The sequence below is a fragment of the Gorilla gorilla genome, chromosome 9 (genome assembly GCF_029281585.2).
Source record: "Gorilla gorilla gorilla isolate KB3781 chromosome 9, NHGRI_mGorGor1-v2.1_pri, whole genome shotgun sequence".
NCBI classification, from domain to species: domain Eukaryota; kingdom Metazoa; phylum Chordata; class Mammalia; order Primates; family Hominidae; genus Gorilla; species Gorilla gorilla.
The window spans coordinates 14,777,942-14,794,440 of record NC_073233.2 but is presented as its reverse complement, the minus strand read 5'-3'; the positions used below and the strand labels follow the sequence as shown (position 1 = coordinate 14,794,440).

General features: G+C 36.9%; 1 protein-coding gene across 31 annotated transcripts in view; it reads left to right on the top strand.

The window, feature by feature from the left end:
* STK33 (serine/threonine kinase 33) overlaps positions 1-16,499 on the top strand; it is a 222,230-nt gene that overhangs the window by 178,095 nt on the left and 27,636 nt on the right. For all 31 annotated transcript variants that reach the window (XM_063710941.1, XM_063710927.1, XM_063710922.1 and 28 more), the window contains one exon: positions 4,847-5,044. In XM_063710941.1, the coding sequence (XP_063567011.1) occupies positions 4,847-5,044 (198 nt within the window). The remainder of the gene's footprint in view (positions 1-4,846; positions 5,045-16,499) is intronic.

Sequence of the window (16,499 nt, the reverse complement as noted above, 5' to 3'; positions counted from 1 at the left end):
TAACTGCAGCACTATTCACAATAGCAAAGAGATGGAATCCGTCTAAATGCCTGTAAATGACAGATTGGATAAAGAAAATGTACATATACACCATGGAATTCTATGCAGCCATAAAAAAGAATAAGATCATGTCTTTTGCGGGAACATGGCTGGAACTAGAGGCTGTTATCTTTAGCAAACTAACGTGGGAACAGAAAACCAAATAGCACATGTTCTCACTTAGAAGGGGAGCTAAATGATGAAAACTCGTGGACACAAAGAGGGGAACAACAGACACTGGGACTACTTGAGGGTGGGAGGAGGGAGAGGACCAGAAAAAAATAACTATTGGATAGTAGGCTTAGTAACTAGGTGACAAAATAATCTTTCCAACAAACCCCTGTGACACGAGTTTACCTATATAAGAAACCTGCTCAGGTACCCCTGAACCTAAAAAAAGTTAAAAATTAAAAAAAAATTAAAAAACCAACATTATATCCCAAACTATAAACTATTTTGTAAATAGTCCCTGTGAATATTTAAATTGTTTCAGATCTTTTCTATTACATCAGTACTACAACAGATGTTCTTGTAAATATGTGTTTGCATACTGTGCCAGTTTATATAAGATAAATTTTAACAGTGGAATTACTGGTCAGAGAGAATGTGCATTTTACATTTTGATCAAGTATTGCTAATTTACCTTCTCATAAAAAGCAAGTAAGTGAGAGTGCTTGTTCCTCCACACCCTCACCAACACAGGGAATATCAAACTTAAATTTTTGTCTATCTATTAGGTGAAAATTGACACCAGATTGTTTTGACTTGGATTTTATTTTTTGAAGTTGGCCGTTCTTTTATATGTTTTTTAATAAAGTGTTCCATTTTTCTATTGAAAAAATTTACTCCTAGGAACTTTACAAAATAAAGTCTTCTAGCTCTTTGCAAAAACAGAGAATGGTGACTGCATGCTAAAGATCCAGAATGTTTCCTTTAGCTTTGCTGATTTGGACTCATACCATCTCACCCCAGCTCATATGTATCATTCATTCATTTATTTTAAAGAGCTTATTAAGTGCTTACTGTTTACAAAGCACTGATAGGCACTATCTCTTAAAAGGCAGTATTTTTTAGATGAGGAAATGTGATTGGGTCTCCATTATGGGGCCTGTCTACTAAGGGATTAAATTCAAATCTTAGTATTTAAGCAGTTCTTCTCTTCCATGAGTTTCATTTTTCTAGTTGTTCAATATTAAATTAACAGTCTCAACTATCTGTTGGTTAAGCAAGTGGAAATTTATTTATCCAAAAGGCTGGTCTCTACCTGTGATAGCTTCAGATGATCAAACTATTGCTACTGCTTTCTTGTCATTTGTTATTTTGTAATTGATGAGTTCAGTATTTGATCACCTAGATGCAGCCAGTAAAAGGAGTTCAGAGGTTAGTGTTCTGATGGTGAGGTGACATGTACATCTACAGTGTCTGCCCTAACAGTTCTGCCCCAGTTTTGTTTGGTTGCTTCATTTGTAATTTCTGTTGAACTAGAAGGCTCATGATACATTGTTGTGGACCACTTATTATTGGTTAGTCCAAGTATCTGATACAATTTATCCTTCAACTGCTAGCAAGGAAGAAGTAGGTGGTATAGTAAGTTATCAGATGCACATTAGACAACAGGCAAAGCCTGGACTCTATACTACCTAGTCCAGGCTTGATATCGCAAGTGAGTATGGGAGGCAAAGAGCTAAAAATTTCCACATAGGAAATAGGGATAATACTCTTATTCTGGATCCTTTGCTTTTCTCCACAGTCTCTATAGAATGAGAAGTAGGGTCATTTCTTCAAGTACTAAGGCACTCTCCTTCACACATGTAGAATCTCAGCTACCAAGCTCTTGGGTGTATGTGTATGTGAACCAGGCATTTGAAAGATTGCTAGAGATGCAGATTCAAAATAATGTAGGCAACCCTTGCTTTGTACAGTAGTGTAGGACAGTAAAATAGCAGAGCAGTTTGAAACTGTGAAAAAATGATCTCAATAATCAATGTGAAAAGTTATGATTGTTTCATGCCCTTTACCTTTTTGTCAAAATCTTAATAACTCTCTGTTGGTTATAAATATGTGGGGAAATGAGACAAAAGTAAAGCTGATGCTCATTTAGTACACTGTAATTTAGAATGTTAGAAATACTGAGAATTAAAGTGTCTTTTTAAATAAAATACTCAAGATTCATTTAAATAGTGCTTACCTTCTTCTTACCATATAACTTATAAGACAGAGGGAGCATCTTTTTTATGCCTTGGCAAATACTCTGTTGAACGGTGGTAGTGTCAGCATTCCCAGTCAGCAATTTCTTCTGTTACTCCATTCGTATTTTTTTCAGTTTTCACTTTCGGCATTATCACTTTTATTTTCTTTGCTGCACTTTCATCTTTGTTGGCTAATTCCCTGGGAGAAAAGGAGGCAACACAAATACACACTTTGCTCTCTATGTGTGAACTGAATAGCAGATGCCTAATATCTAATCACCAACAGCCTTTGAGAGAAGTGACAAAATTAGTCACTGATCATGATATGCATTTGTTTGCTTTGTGGACTGAAGAGCTAGCAGTGCAGTTTGAACTTTATGCAGTTATAGTTCATATACCATGTTGACTGAAATTTAAGCTGCTCTTGGGGGACTAATGCTGTTTAAGTAAATTATAACTGAAATTCAGGCATATCAGGACTGTGCAGCGCAAGAACTGCCTAAATAAATGAGCTGTCACATCATATTGGTTGCATATGAATTCTGTAGTAATTATAATTTTGTTGGACATGATGGTTTTACAATAAAGTCACTCTTTTTAAAGCTTCTTAGAGGTGATTTGCAGAATGTAAATGTTTGCTTTGGTATCTATATCAAGGTGAGCTAGATTATGCTGTGATGACAAATGACACCCAAATCTCAGTGCTTTTAGTACCTTCCATGGCCAGTTGGCTGGGAGGAGAGGAGGAGGTTCTGTTTCACTTTGTCCTTACTCAGGAACCCAGGCTGAGGGAGACTCCATCTCTGTGCTTCTGTAATTACCAGTTCAGGAATTGGAAACATGATGAATTGCATACTATCTCTTAAAGTTTTCACCCAGAAGTGATACATACCATTTCCAATCATGAACCACTGGCCAAAGTAAGGCACATGGTCATGTCCCAAAGTGGATAGAGAAGTGAAACTCTACCATGAGCCTAGAAGGAAGAAATGCTGGGCAAGTAGCATTAGTGACCACCACAGTTTCCAAAGACTTAACCTGGGGAGGGCTTGTCAGGGAGGAGCCACTGAGAACTGGTATTGCAGACTTAGATGTGTCAGATTGTCACTTTCTGCTAGTGAAAGAATCAAGTTGAGGCAAAGTTGTATGTACTTGCATTCCAGGACCCTGGTCACTGATTTTATGAAAATTAAGTTAGAGGTCAGGATGAAGCCAAGAAGTTGTAAGAGAGGAGAGATGGATCATAGGGACCAAGCAGAGCCCTGGAGAGCAGAACCCATTCAGATGAGCGCTCTGAGACTATCTACCATTCTACTTGATTTCAGCTCTTTAATGGTTACTGTCACTGAGCCACTGTCTGTTTTCACTTGAGTTGACTACATAGTTGGGAATTCTGGGATATCTGACAGAAATGGATCTTAAATTGAACCTTCAAGGAAATGTAGGCTCTTGCTATGGACTGGCAGGAAGAAATGGCAATGGCATTCTAGGAGTAAGTAGGTAAGGGACAAACAAGTGCAAAACCAGTGTAAGGTGTAATGGGATGTTATGAACATGGTAGGAGTACTGAGCTTAAAACAAGGGGACAGAGAAGAATCACAGAGAATTAATTGCATAGTGATCCTCATTTAGTTATTAGCATTCCATATTTAGTGTTTGTCTATTTCTTTAGCCACAAATACATTAAACTCAACAAGTCCTCAACAGTGTATTCAGATGGGTACCCCTAAAGTACCCTGTCTTATAGTTTTCTGTGTCACTGATGCTAAACATTTCAATACATCCATATACCAGGGTAATTTAGAATCGCTTCATAGCCATGCCCACACCTGAACTTCTCATTTTAATCTAAATATGATCCATTTTTTGTCTAAATTTTTTCTAACAGTATGAGGTAAGAACAAAAATATTTAAGACACACCTAATCAAGCAGGAGCTATTTGAGCTTGCATTCATATATTTCTTGGCACATTACATGGGGTATTATATTTGGGAAAATACAGTTAATATAAAATGGTCAATTTTGGCATGGTATAGTCATATGCTGGGATAAGAACACTGTACCAAGTCAGTTATAATCAAATGACCACATTATATTTAAATCTTCCAGACAGGTAAGGGATTTCAAATTAAATATCTATATTCTTAGACATAGTGCTTGACTAATTGACTGCATTTAGATTTTTTTTTTTGGCCTAGATATTTGGATGTTGTATAGACTTATCCTTAGCCCTGGACCCACTGGCGTTTGGGCAACTTCTTTAGTTCTTTCAACCTCCCTCTCAATTTTCTAAGAACAGCACTATACGGGTATTTGGGTTCCAGGAAATTGCCCTGTGTAGTGTTCTTTGCACAAGCATGCTGCATTGTTCTTTCAAGCCTGAATATTTCCCCTGTTAACTTGGACATATTACACGTGATATCATGCAAGGGATGTGAGCCATGTGAGTACAGGGGTTGTACTCCAGTGGTCATCAGAAGTTTTCATATTTATTCAGCATTATAATCTTTTCCATGTGACTATTACTGAATTTGGGAGACTGTCTCGCTAAATGATGTAGGTATCGTCTCAATTATCTAAGTTGTTTATAACACCAAAAATTGATTGTTAATATTAGGGCAATAAACTTTCTTCGGTGAGACCAACCAATGTATTAGAGATGATGAAGGAATGGAAAAATAACCCAGAAAGTGTTGAGGAAAACACAACAGAAGAGAAGAATAAGCCGTCCACTGAAGAAAAGTTGAAAAGTTACCAACCCTGGGGAAATGTGCGTGATGCCAATTACACTTCAGATGAAGAGGAGGAAAAACAGGTAGGAAGAATCATTGCTGCATTTCTCCCAAGTGTAAAATACCCTCACCACACCTGGAACATTTTTTTGCAAATCTGTCTTTTTGTTGTTAGTTTGTAACAAAGGCCGAGCATTATATAGCAAGTAAAGTTCTTTCTGCCTTATAAGGCTAGCATGATTTAGCGAGGTGGCCTACATGTTTATTTTAAGGTTGGTGATTATGTAGGGCAGGTGTCTGCAAACTTTTTCTGTAAGGGAACAAACAGTAAATATTTTAGGCTTTGTGGGCCCTAGTAGTCTTTGTCACAACTACTCATCTCTGACGTTGTAGCGTGAAAACAGCCATAGACAACAAATGAATGAGTGTGGCCATGTTCCAACTCAACTATTTTTTCCCCCAAAACAGATGGCATGCCAAATTTGGCCCAAGAATCAAAATTAATAATTTTTGTACTCTACCAGACTATAGAATTTGAAATGGGTCTATGTATTACTTAGAAAATGATAATTATTCAGTTATTTGTGTCTGAATTTATGGTAACAAAAACTTTTTATATAGGTTTATTATTTTACCTTATTAGTTCTGAATGCAGTTTTATTCTTTTTAATGAATAGAATTGAATAACATTTTGATTAGTTCTAGATTGTGATCCGTTAACTGGATATCCTGACAAAGTTTACCCAAAGGTCCTCTTCCCTGCTTCCTTGTTTGTTTCTGAATTTGCAGAAAATTTCTCTGTATGTGTTTGTTCTCCTTCCTGTCTTGAAATCTAATTAACATATCTGAACTATTATTTAATAATTGAGCATCCTGCCAGCAGGGACTGTGTTCACCTCAGGGTAGCCAGACTTCTCGTGAGGAGTCACTGGTTTCTGATTCTAGAAATCAGAATTAGGCAGAGTGCAGAGAAGGACTGCCAGGGTAAATCCTGGACCAGATTCAGGGAGGTGCAGCATTGCTGGCCTACACCCCTCCATGCCAAGAATCCTCTCAGTAACTTACAGAAAGGGACATGGTAACATGATCTATTCATTGATTTTGATTTAGTGGTTGAGAACTTCTTCATTACTTTATAGCAAATGTTTAGATAATAAGCATAACATAATGATTTAGATATTTTGAGATTATAATATTTTTACCATAATGTAGACATAAGCTCGTTGAATTCTTTTTCCTCTCCAGTGTGTTAACTCCTACGATGCTTAGCTCTTGAGTGTATTTTATATTCTCCTTAAAAATAATATCATAAAATTCCATGTTTGCATTTCTTATTGAACATAGTTAAGATTTTTGTTGGCTGACTTGGCATTTTGTACAGATATACATACTTATGCACACACATACACATATACATGTGTACACATATACCCGCATATTCTTACACATACATATATCTACATATACTCACATATGTACAATTATACACACGTTTTGTGGCCTTGAGTTGTATTTGTCACTGCATCTAACATAAAATATGCTTGCGAACCAAATGTCTTCCATCCCCTTTTCCATTGCCGTGTCACACTTTTCCCCTCCCACTCCTCCAGCCGCCCCTGCAAGTTTCACATGAAACTTATGATGTGATTCTCAGTTACATCAACTAGGGAACAGAAGAATTGGAATTTGAATTGTTTGTGGATGCTAGAACTATACCAGTGGGTTGACATTTCAAGAATATAGAAATGGTAAGAATGTTGGTTGATATTTTAGGAATGTAGGTTTCATCGACAGGAAAAATTTTTCCATAGTCAGAGTTCACCAGCAATGGAAAAAGGCTGGGCCATGGGTAACAAACCTTCCACCTCCCCATCATTGGAAGTATTCAAGCAGACTCTGGAAGGCTACTTGTTATAAATGCCATAACAGTAATTCTTGCAAGGTGGGTAGGAGCTTGTCTTCCCTTGATGTCCTCTAAGGAACTTTCCCATGCTTAGGTTTGGGAATTTCTCAAAAGCCAGGGTAATCACACCTTTCGAAACAATGGCAGAGCTCTTGGAAAACTAGCAGAGAGGGTAAGTGAGGATGTGTTAAAACCAAAAACAAAAGCAAAAGCACTTGAACTCAGCACCTTCCTCCTTCCCTAAATAATGGTCCCTTAGTTCCAAATGCCTCGGACATTATGGGAAAATGCAGTCTGCATCTCCTCACTGTTCATATTTGGACTAAGATATCACACGCTTGTTTCAGATTTGTTTTCAAATAGTTGGCACTTGGCAATGTCCTTTTGTTTATTTCCACCATTGGTTATGGTATTCTGAGGACAGTAATGTTCTCTCATGTATATCTTGTTTCTCACATGCCGAGGACATCTAGATAATGTTTTGTGCTATTGGTAATCCTCTGAATTCTCTAAGACAAAGTCTTTATCAGCTTTACTGGATAGACTAGACTTTCACTCCTGCAATAGCATTTGCTCATCTTCTGATGAGACACTTGGCAGACCACTGCTTGTTGCAGTAGTGTGCCTTTTAACATTAGGTCCTTAATGATGCCTGATAAATGGTATATGCTTTCATTATTCATAAGCTCAGAAAACAATTGGAAAGAAATGAATGTCCATAATTAAAGTGTACCTCCCCATAACCATGGAGGAAGGGACTGGAATCTCTAGATGCAATACAAGTATATTTGCATTATGGAATTCTTGCTTTGTAATGGAGAAACCTCCTACTTATAAAATTGTTTATTTAACACAGTCTTGAATGAATTTGTTTAATGAAAATAAAAGATTTTCAGGCCAGGCACGGTGGTTCACGCCTGTAATCCCAGCACTTTGGGAGGCCCAGATGGGTGGATCACCCGAGGTCAGGAGCTCAAGACCAGCCTGGACAACATGGCGAAACCCTGTCTCTACTAAAAATACAAAAATTAGCTGGGCACGGTGGCAATCGCCTATAATCCCAACTACTTGGGAGGCTGAGGCAGGAGAATCGCTTGAACCCAGGAGGCGGAGGTTGCAGTTAGCCAAGATCACGCCACTGCACTCCAGCCTGGGCAATGGAATGAGACTTTGTCTCAGAAAAAAAAAAAGAAAAAGAAAAAGAAAAGAAAAGAAAATAGATTTTTGCCATTATTTTCTTTTGTGATAATTTTTCCTTGACTGAAAACCTAGTTGTTATAGTATTGTTGGAGATAGTACATGTAGCAGTTGCTTTATCTAGGCTAGAAAGTAGAAAGGCATGGTGGTTTAGAAACTTTGAAAAATTATTTTGATAAATGATATGTGTTCATAAAACATTTTTTCAAAGACAAGAAATGTTGACATTTAAATAACATTGAAATTTAATACTTTGATATGTTGATAATGTTTCTGTGAGGAAAAACTTAAATTTTCGTGATATTTTAGTGAGTGGGATAAAAATTTTCTTTTCCTGAAAATTACATTTTAGCTTTCTGAGTCCATGAGAACTGACTATCATATGAAAATGTGACAGTACTTGCATAATTGTGGCACACTTTCTTATCCCAGTATTGAAGCATTGCAATATGGCATATGTACCCAAGCACAGCCCTTAAAATATCATAATAGTTAAAAGTATAACTTCGGATCTAGGCTGCCTGGATTCAGATTCTGGCTTCACCACTTACAAGCTTGATGATGTTCGGCAAGTCTCTAGGCCTCCATTTTCTCATCTGTAAAATAGGAATAATAATCTCACCAACTAAGTGCTAGGTGAAATCATGCATGTAACACTCTTGTCACGTGGTAAGTACTTATTAATGTTAGCCATTAATGCTTTCATTATGATATTACTAAAAATGTATATAGAATATTACTAAAATTGCATATATTTTCCTGGCTGTATCAAGGCTCCTTTGGGTATAAGTGTGGGAATAAACTAGTAAACAAACCAAGAAATTTCATTTTCAGAAGTGATAATGTGCTGCTTCTAACCTTGTTTGCCCTCTGAGTTTGGTGAGTTTCTTAGGGTACGTGGAAGATTGGATTCTTGTTTCCAATTAATTATTCCTTTCCTGTAAATAATTTGTACATGCATATCCTTTGCCATGTGACTTTGCAGTTCTCCCTGGTAGAACTGTTGAAGGCTATTTTCTCACCCTACTAATGTTGGTCTTGGCTGTTATTCTGGCTGATGGAACGTTGAAAGGGTGTAATGAAAGCAGAGACCTTAAAAGTGTTTGCATGATTTAGCTTGCTCTCTTCTATTTCTGTCACCTGCCATGAGAAGAGCATGCCTGCAGAAAGCCACAGGTTCCAGAATTGTGGAGATTTGTGGAACAGATCTGAATTCAGTTTAATACTTGAAGTTTAGCCTAGCACAACCAAACTGAAATTAATTGAGAAAAATAAATACTTGCTGTTACAAGATACTGAGATTTTTGCAGTTGTTTGTTGTATAGTTGTGCAGAAAAGAGTTAAATAGGTGGCCTCAACTGCTACCCTTCAAAAGACCTATTTATTTGCAAGGTTGACCCTTGGCTCATTTCTGGGAACTTAGCTAATTTTGTCTAAACTGTTTGTGCAAACAATATGGTTTATGCTGAATACCTACTTTCCTTCTGGGAGTCTGGGATTTTGGTAGATGCTAGGCAGAGGCTGCCTATGTGACCATGGATGCTGAGTCTCCAATGGGCTTCCATGGTTGGCAACATTTCACACATGCTGTCACAACTAATTGCAGGGGAAATTAAGCACATCCTCTGCAACTCCTCTGGGAGAGGACACTTGGAAGCTTGCTCGTGGTTTCTCTTGGATTTAGCCTGAAGTGCCTTTTCCTTTTGCTGGTTGTTCTTTGCATCCTTGCACTGTAATAAGTCATAGCCATGAGTACGAATATAAATGTCAAGTCCTGTGAGTCCTCCCAGTGACTCGTTGAACCTGGGGGTGATTGTGGGGACCTCTCAAACATAGTTGAATAACTACTGCAATAGCAGACTAATATAGGTACAAATAACTAATTGTGCTAACATGAATTTTGACCTGTTATATGATCTAATGCTGCTTGCAATGCGAATTGCTGGCCTGGATTCATAGGCTCCCATAAACAAGGCTTTTGTTCTAAGGGGATATTTTGTCCCTACTTCTACTCCCACACAAGAGCTTTTTGTATAAGGCTTAGGTTTTACCACAGGCTTAACCAGATTCCCATTGTTGCAAAGATGTATTAGTGAATCCTTTAAATCACTTCCCTCTCTTCCCAAGCCTGACTTTTGCTCAGCTCCCCTTAGGGCCTATAGCTGTGTGGCCATGCTATGCATATCCTTTCTCTATAGAGAACCAACCCATTGTGTTGGGTTATAACAAGTATTGCTTCAATTTCAAATGTATTAATTTGGGTCCATTTATCTCTTACCCTACCTTTATGCTATAAGTGTTACATGTATTACATCTACATAATTATAAACCCCACAAAATAATGATATAATTTTTGCTTTAAATTGTCATGTATGTTTTCAAGAAATTAAGAGGAAAACTTTCTTATATTTATCCAGATAGTTATCATTTCTGATACTCTTCTTTCCTTTTTTCTTAACTTTTGATCATTTTTTCTGATGAAGTATCTGTGGAAATTTGAAATGTTCTTCACTTATATGTAATGTGTCACTTTTCTCTGGATGCTTTCAAGGTCATCTCTTTATCTTTGATTTTCAGCAGTTTAACAATGCTATTGCTAAGCGTGTTCTTCTTCACTTTTATCCTGCTTGGGGTTTGCTGAGCTCTGTGAATCTGTAAATTTGTACCTTTAGCCACGTTTTGGAAGTTTTGTCATTACCTTTTCCTTTTTTTTCTGAGACTCCAATTACTCATATATTAGACAGTGTGATATCGTTCTATAGGTTCCTGAGGCACTATCCATTTTTTAATCTTTTTTTTTTCTATTCTTTACATTGGATACTTTCTATTGATCTGTCTTCAGGCTTACTGGCTCTTAATGACTTAATGCCAATACATTGAGAAATTTATATGAAATGGTCAAATTTCTTTTAAAAGTACAAAAACAGTTACACAAAAATAGAAAATCTGAATCGTTCTGTATTTATTTTTAAAATCATGTCTGTAGTAAAGAACTTTACTAAAAAGAAAACTTTATTCCCAAATGATTTCACTGTCTAATTCTTCTAAATCTTTAAAGAAGAAATAAGAGAAAACTTATACACCAACTCTTGAGAATATTTCCCAACTCATTTATAAGGCATGTTTGCCTTATAAATAACAACAATACCTAAACATGACAAGGATGTTACAAGAAAATTATTAGCCAATATCTCTCATAAATTATAGATGTAAAAATTTCAAATGATATTAGCAAACTGAATCCAGAAATATATAAAAGAATAGCATATCATAATTAAGTGTTTGCAGTGTATTCCAGGAATGCAGGTTTGGATTAACATCCAAAAATCAACCAACATAATTCACTATGTATAGATAAAGGAGAAAGCTATATAATTATCTCAATGATTTTGGGAAAAGCATTTGATAAAATTCAACACTCAAACATGAGAAAATCCTCTGCAGACTAGGAATAAAAGGGAACTTCTTTTACATAATAAGAGATTTTACAAAAAAAAAAAAATCCAAAACTACAATTAGTATCATTCTTAATGGCAAAATATTGAGTGTTTTCATGCTAAAGATAGGAGAAAGGCAAGGAAGGATGTTCTCTCTCACTAATTCTCTTCATCATTGTACAAAAGGTTCTAGCTGATGCAACAAGGCAATTAAAAGAAATAAAATTATATATATTGTAAAGGAAGAATAAAACTTTACTTGCAGATGACATGTTTGTATACATAGAAAATCCCAAGGAATCTACAAAAAGTGAATTAAAGAGGTTGCTGGATGCAAGATCTACATATAAAAATTGTATTGTTATATATTAGCAATGAACAATTGAGAAATAAAATTTTAAAACAGTAATTGCCACAAAACATAAAACACTTAGTGAAAAATCTAACAAAATATATGCAAAATATTTATACCAAAACCATGAAATGCTGTTGAGCAAAATTGAAAAAGACTGAAATAGTTGGAGAGATATACCATGTTTATGGTTTAGAATATTTGGTACTATTAAGATGTCATTTCTCCCCAAATTAACTTACATGTTTAAACCAATCCCAGTCGAAATCTAGAACACTTGCTTTTTTGTTATAAATTGACAAGATGATTCTAAAATTTATTTGGAGATAGATAAAACCTGGAACAGACAAAATAACCTAAAAAGAACAAAGTTGCAAGACTTATATGACTTGATTTCAACATTTACTACATAGATACAGTAATTAATACAATGTGGTATTGATGTAAGGATAAACAAATAGATCATTAGGACAAAATTGGGAGTCTAGAAATAGACCCATGTTTATACAGTCAGCTGATTTTTTTTTTTTTTTTTTTTGAGACGGAGTCTCGCTCTGTCACCCAGCCTGGAGTGCAGTGGCGCGATCTCGGCTCACTGCAAGCTCCGCCTCCCAGGTTCCCGCCATTCTCCTGCCTCAGCCTCCGGAGTAGCTGGGACTGCAGGCGCCCACCACCACGCCCGGCTAATTTTTTTGTATTTTTAGTAGAGATGGGGTTTCACTGTGTTAGCCAGGATGGTCTCGATCTCCTGACCTCGTGATCCGCCCACCTCGGCCTCCCAAAGTGCTGGGATTACAGGCGTGAGCCACTGCGCCCGGCCCAGTCAGTTGATTTTTGACAGAGATTTCAAAGCAATTCGAAGGGGTAAATGATAGTCTTTTTAATAAATAATGCTAGAACAATAGTAGGTATATATGAGGGAAAATGAAATTTGACCCCCTGGCTAAAACTGTACACAAAAATTAGTTTGAGAAGGGTAGAACTAAATCTAAAAGCAAAACTATAAAGCTCCTAGGATAAAACATAAGAGACTATCTTCCATCCAGCAGATAGTCAAAGATTCTTAGAACATAGACACAGAAAGCACTTTTAAAAACTGGTAAAATGGTTCCTAAAAATAAAACACATTTGCTCATCAAAAGCATGTTAAAAAATAAGCAGGCCACAGACAGGGAGAAAATATTTGCAATAAATATATATGACAGAAGACTTGCATGCAGAATATATAAACAACTCCTACATTGCAATAAGGCAATCCACGTTTTAAAATAGTCAGTAGACTTGAACAGACACTTCACATAGGAAGATATACAAGTAGTCAATAAGCATATGAAAAGATGCTAAACATCATTAGTCATCAGGAAAATGGAAATTAAGTCCACCAGAGGATATCACTACATACTTTCTAGAACGGCCAAAATTAAAAACTAACAAGTCCAGATATTGGCAAGGATATGAAACAACTGGAATTTTCCCACCTTGCTGGTGGGAATGCAAAATGGTACTATTCTTTCAGAATATAGTTTGGCATTTACTTTTTTTTATGTGTGTGATGGAGTCTTGCTCTGTCACCCAGGCTGGAGTGCAATGGCGCAATCTCAGCTCACTGCAACCTCCGCTTCCTGGGTTCAAGCAATTCCTGCCTCAGCCTCCTGGGTAGCTGGGACTACAGGCGTGCCACCACACCCAGCTAATTTTTTGTATTTTTAATAGAGATGGGGTTTTACCGTGTTAGTCAGGATGGTCTCTGTCTCCTGACCTCACGATCCGCCCACCTTGGCCTCCCAAAGTGCTGGGATTATAGGCGTGAGCCACCGCGCCTGGCTAGCATTTACTTTTAAGGTTAAGCATTCATTTACCATTTATCCAGCAATCCCAAGTTCACAAAAAGATTTGTAGTGTATGTTTGTAGCGGATTTATGTATAAGCAGCCCCAAACTGGAAACAACCCAAATATTCATTAACAGAAGAATGAGTAAACAAATTGTGGTATATCCATACAGTGGAGCGTTACTTGGCAAGAAAAAAGAAATGAGTTACTATTACGTAGATGAATCTCAAAAACTGTGTTTCAATAGCATGAGAATCTACAAATATCTGAATAAAAATTCAATTAAAAATGTTAAGCAGAATAACTCAGATACAAAAGAGTACATAATGCATTCTTTTTCATGTATATGAAGTTTAGAAAAGGCAAAGCTAATTTATGTTGAAAAAATCAGAATAGTTGTGGCCCCCAGGAGAAGAGGGTTGACTGGGTTGTGGCAAGAAAGAACTTTCTTGGTAATTGTTCTATTTCCTGATTGTGGTGTTGGTTATACAGGCCTATGTGTTTGTCAAAACTCATCAAACTGTACACTTCAGATATGGGTATTGTGTATATAGATTGTACCTCAGTTACAAAGAAAAGAAAGATATTTATATTTTTCTCTAATTTGCAAGTTAGATTTCATTTCTGTTGACTCCACACAAGACCCAGATCTTTATGCAAGTAACCTTAGAAGTCTATATATTTGGAAGTCAATTTTTCTTCTTCCCTTAGCTTTTCTTTCCCTTCCTTCTTCTGAAAACCATAGGGATGTGAGGAAGGTGGGTAGCCATTACACACAAAACTATAGCAGAAAACTTATATCAGAATTTTGTCATTTGGACCTTGTGCAGGCCTATAATTTGAATGTGTGACTCTAGAAATTGTTGCTATGGTGATAAACCACTTTACTTAAATAGCATGTATTTTACTCAAAATTCAGAGAAATGCTAACAGTTTCTAGTAATCATGCACTGGTATTAACTGGCAGGGATATGCCTAGAGCTTACTGGTTTTGCATCCATTATCACCAGACAAGTTCATCAGGTTAAAGCTATGCCAGTGAATAATGAAATATGTATAGCTAGTCCAATTTTCCTGTTACATATCTCCCCTTGCACACATGGAGCCCCCTTTTCAAGATTAATAATATAAGCTAGAGAAATTAGGCCAAGGGTACTGAATTACAAAAAGGTGAAACTGGAGAAAAGCTTGTAAGGTCATCTTTTCCATCATTCTGCCTCCAATAGAACTGACTATTCTTCAACTGTCCCAAATGGTAAGAATTTGCCAGAGATGAAGAACACTTGAAATGCTGCTTGAGGCAGCCCTTGATGTAACCATCCTGACTGCAGCACTCAGAGATGCTGTCCACCTCCACAGTGCTGAAATATGCCTCCTTCTTCATTTTATAGATTTTGATTATATATAGCCTCTTATTCTTTATCTTTTAGATTGAAGAGCTCTCTTAAAAAGAAACCTTCATCCCTTAATCATATTAGTAGCCTGTCTGTAAACATTCTGTGGTCCCTTTATATCTGTTCAAGCTGGTTGCAGTGTTTCAGGTCCGAATTCATCATGATTTTATATAAGGATAGAAATTTTTTTCTTTGATTTCTAAAATGCTTTCTGATGATAGCTAGGTTTTTCTGACCAGTGTGCAATGGTACATAGACTAGTATCTTCAAAGAACAGCCTACAGTGATTTTGAGGTCTTCTCTTGGATTGGTAAATATATGCCCAACAGTCTCATAATGATCATTTACAATCTTTCCCCTTAGAACTAAGTATTGAAATTCCTCTGTTATCTTTCTCCCCCTTTGTACAGTCTTATGGGAGCTCTTCACCTTCTATTTGCTTTTCCTGACCTGGAAGATCTTATAGCCTTGGCAATTTCATTTTTCATTTCTCTGTTCTATTACTTACAAAACTATAAAATTGCATCAGTGACAGCATAGATCCCTGAGGAATCCCTCCAGCTATGAGAGAAGAAAAGGAGAAATGCAAAACTTAGATAATCTATAACCTAACAAAATAAATCCCTGAAAAATTAAGATTTGTTCATGTTTCTAGATAAAGCTTGGAAGCTGGAATTTGCCTTGCCCACTCCAGGAACTAAGAGGCTTGGCTCTTTGTGAAGAAAACTATGGCCTGGCCTGGAGGGCACCATGGTGGCCATTCTGCATCCGTGTCCTGTTAGCATCAGAGGAATGGTTTCAATGAAAGATATTTGAGGGGAGTCTCAGATTCTTTTTTTTATTATTATAATTTAAGTTTTAGGGTACATGTGCACAACATGCAGGTTTGTTACATATGTATACATGTGCCATGTTGGTGTGCTGCACCCATTAACTCATCATTTAGCATTAGGTGTATCTCCTAATGCTATCCCTCCTCGCTGCTCCCACCCCACAACAGGCCCCGGTGTGTGATGTTCCCCTTCCTGTGTCCATCTGTTCTCATTGTTCAATTCCCACCTATGAGTGAGAACATGTGGTGTTTGGCTTTTTGTCCTTGCAATAGTTTGCTGAGAATGATGGTTTCCAGCTTCATCCATGTCCCTACAAAGGGCATGAACTCATCATTTTTATGGCTGCATAGTATTCCATGGTGTATATGTGCCACATTTTCTTAATCCAGTCTATCATTGTTGGACATTTGGGTTGGTTCCAAGTCTTTGCTATTGTGAATAGTGCCACAATAAACATACGTGTGCATGTGTCTTTATAGCAGCATGATTTATAATCCTTTGGGTATATACCAAGTAATGGGATGGCATTGGTCAAATGGTAATTCTAATTCTAGATCCCTGAGGAATTGCCACACTGACTTCCACAATGGT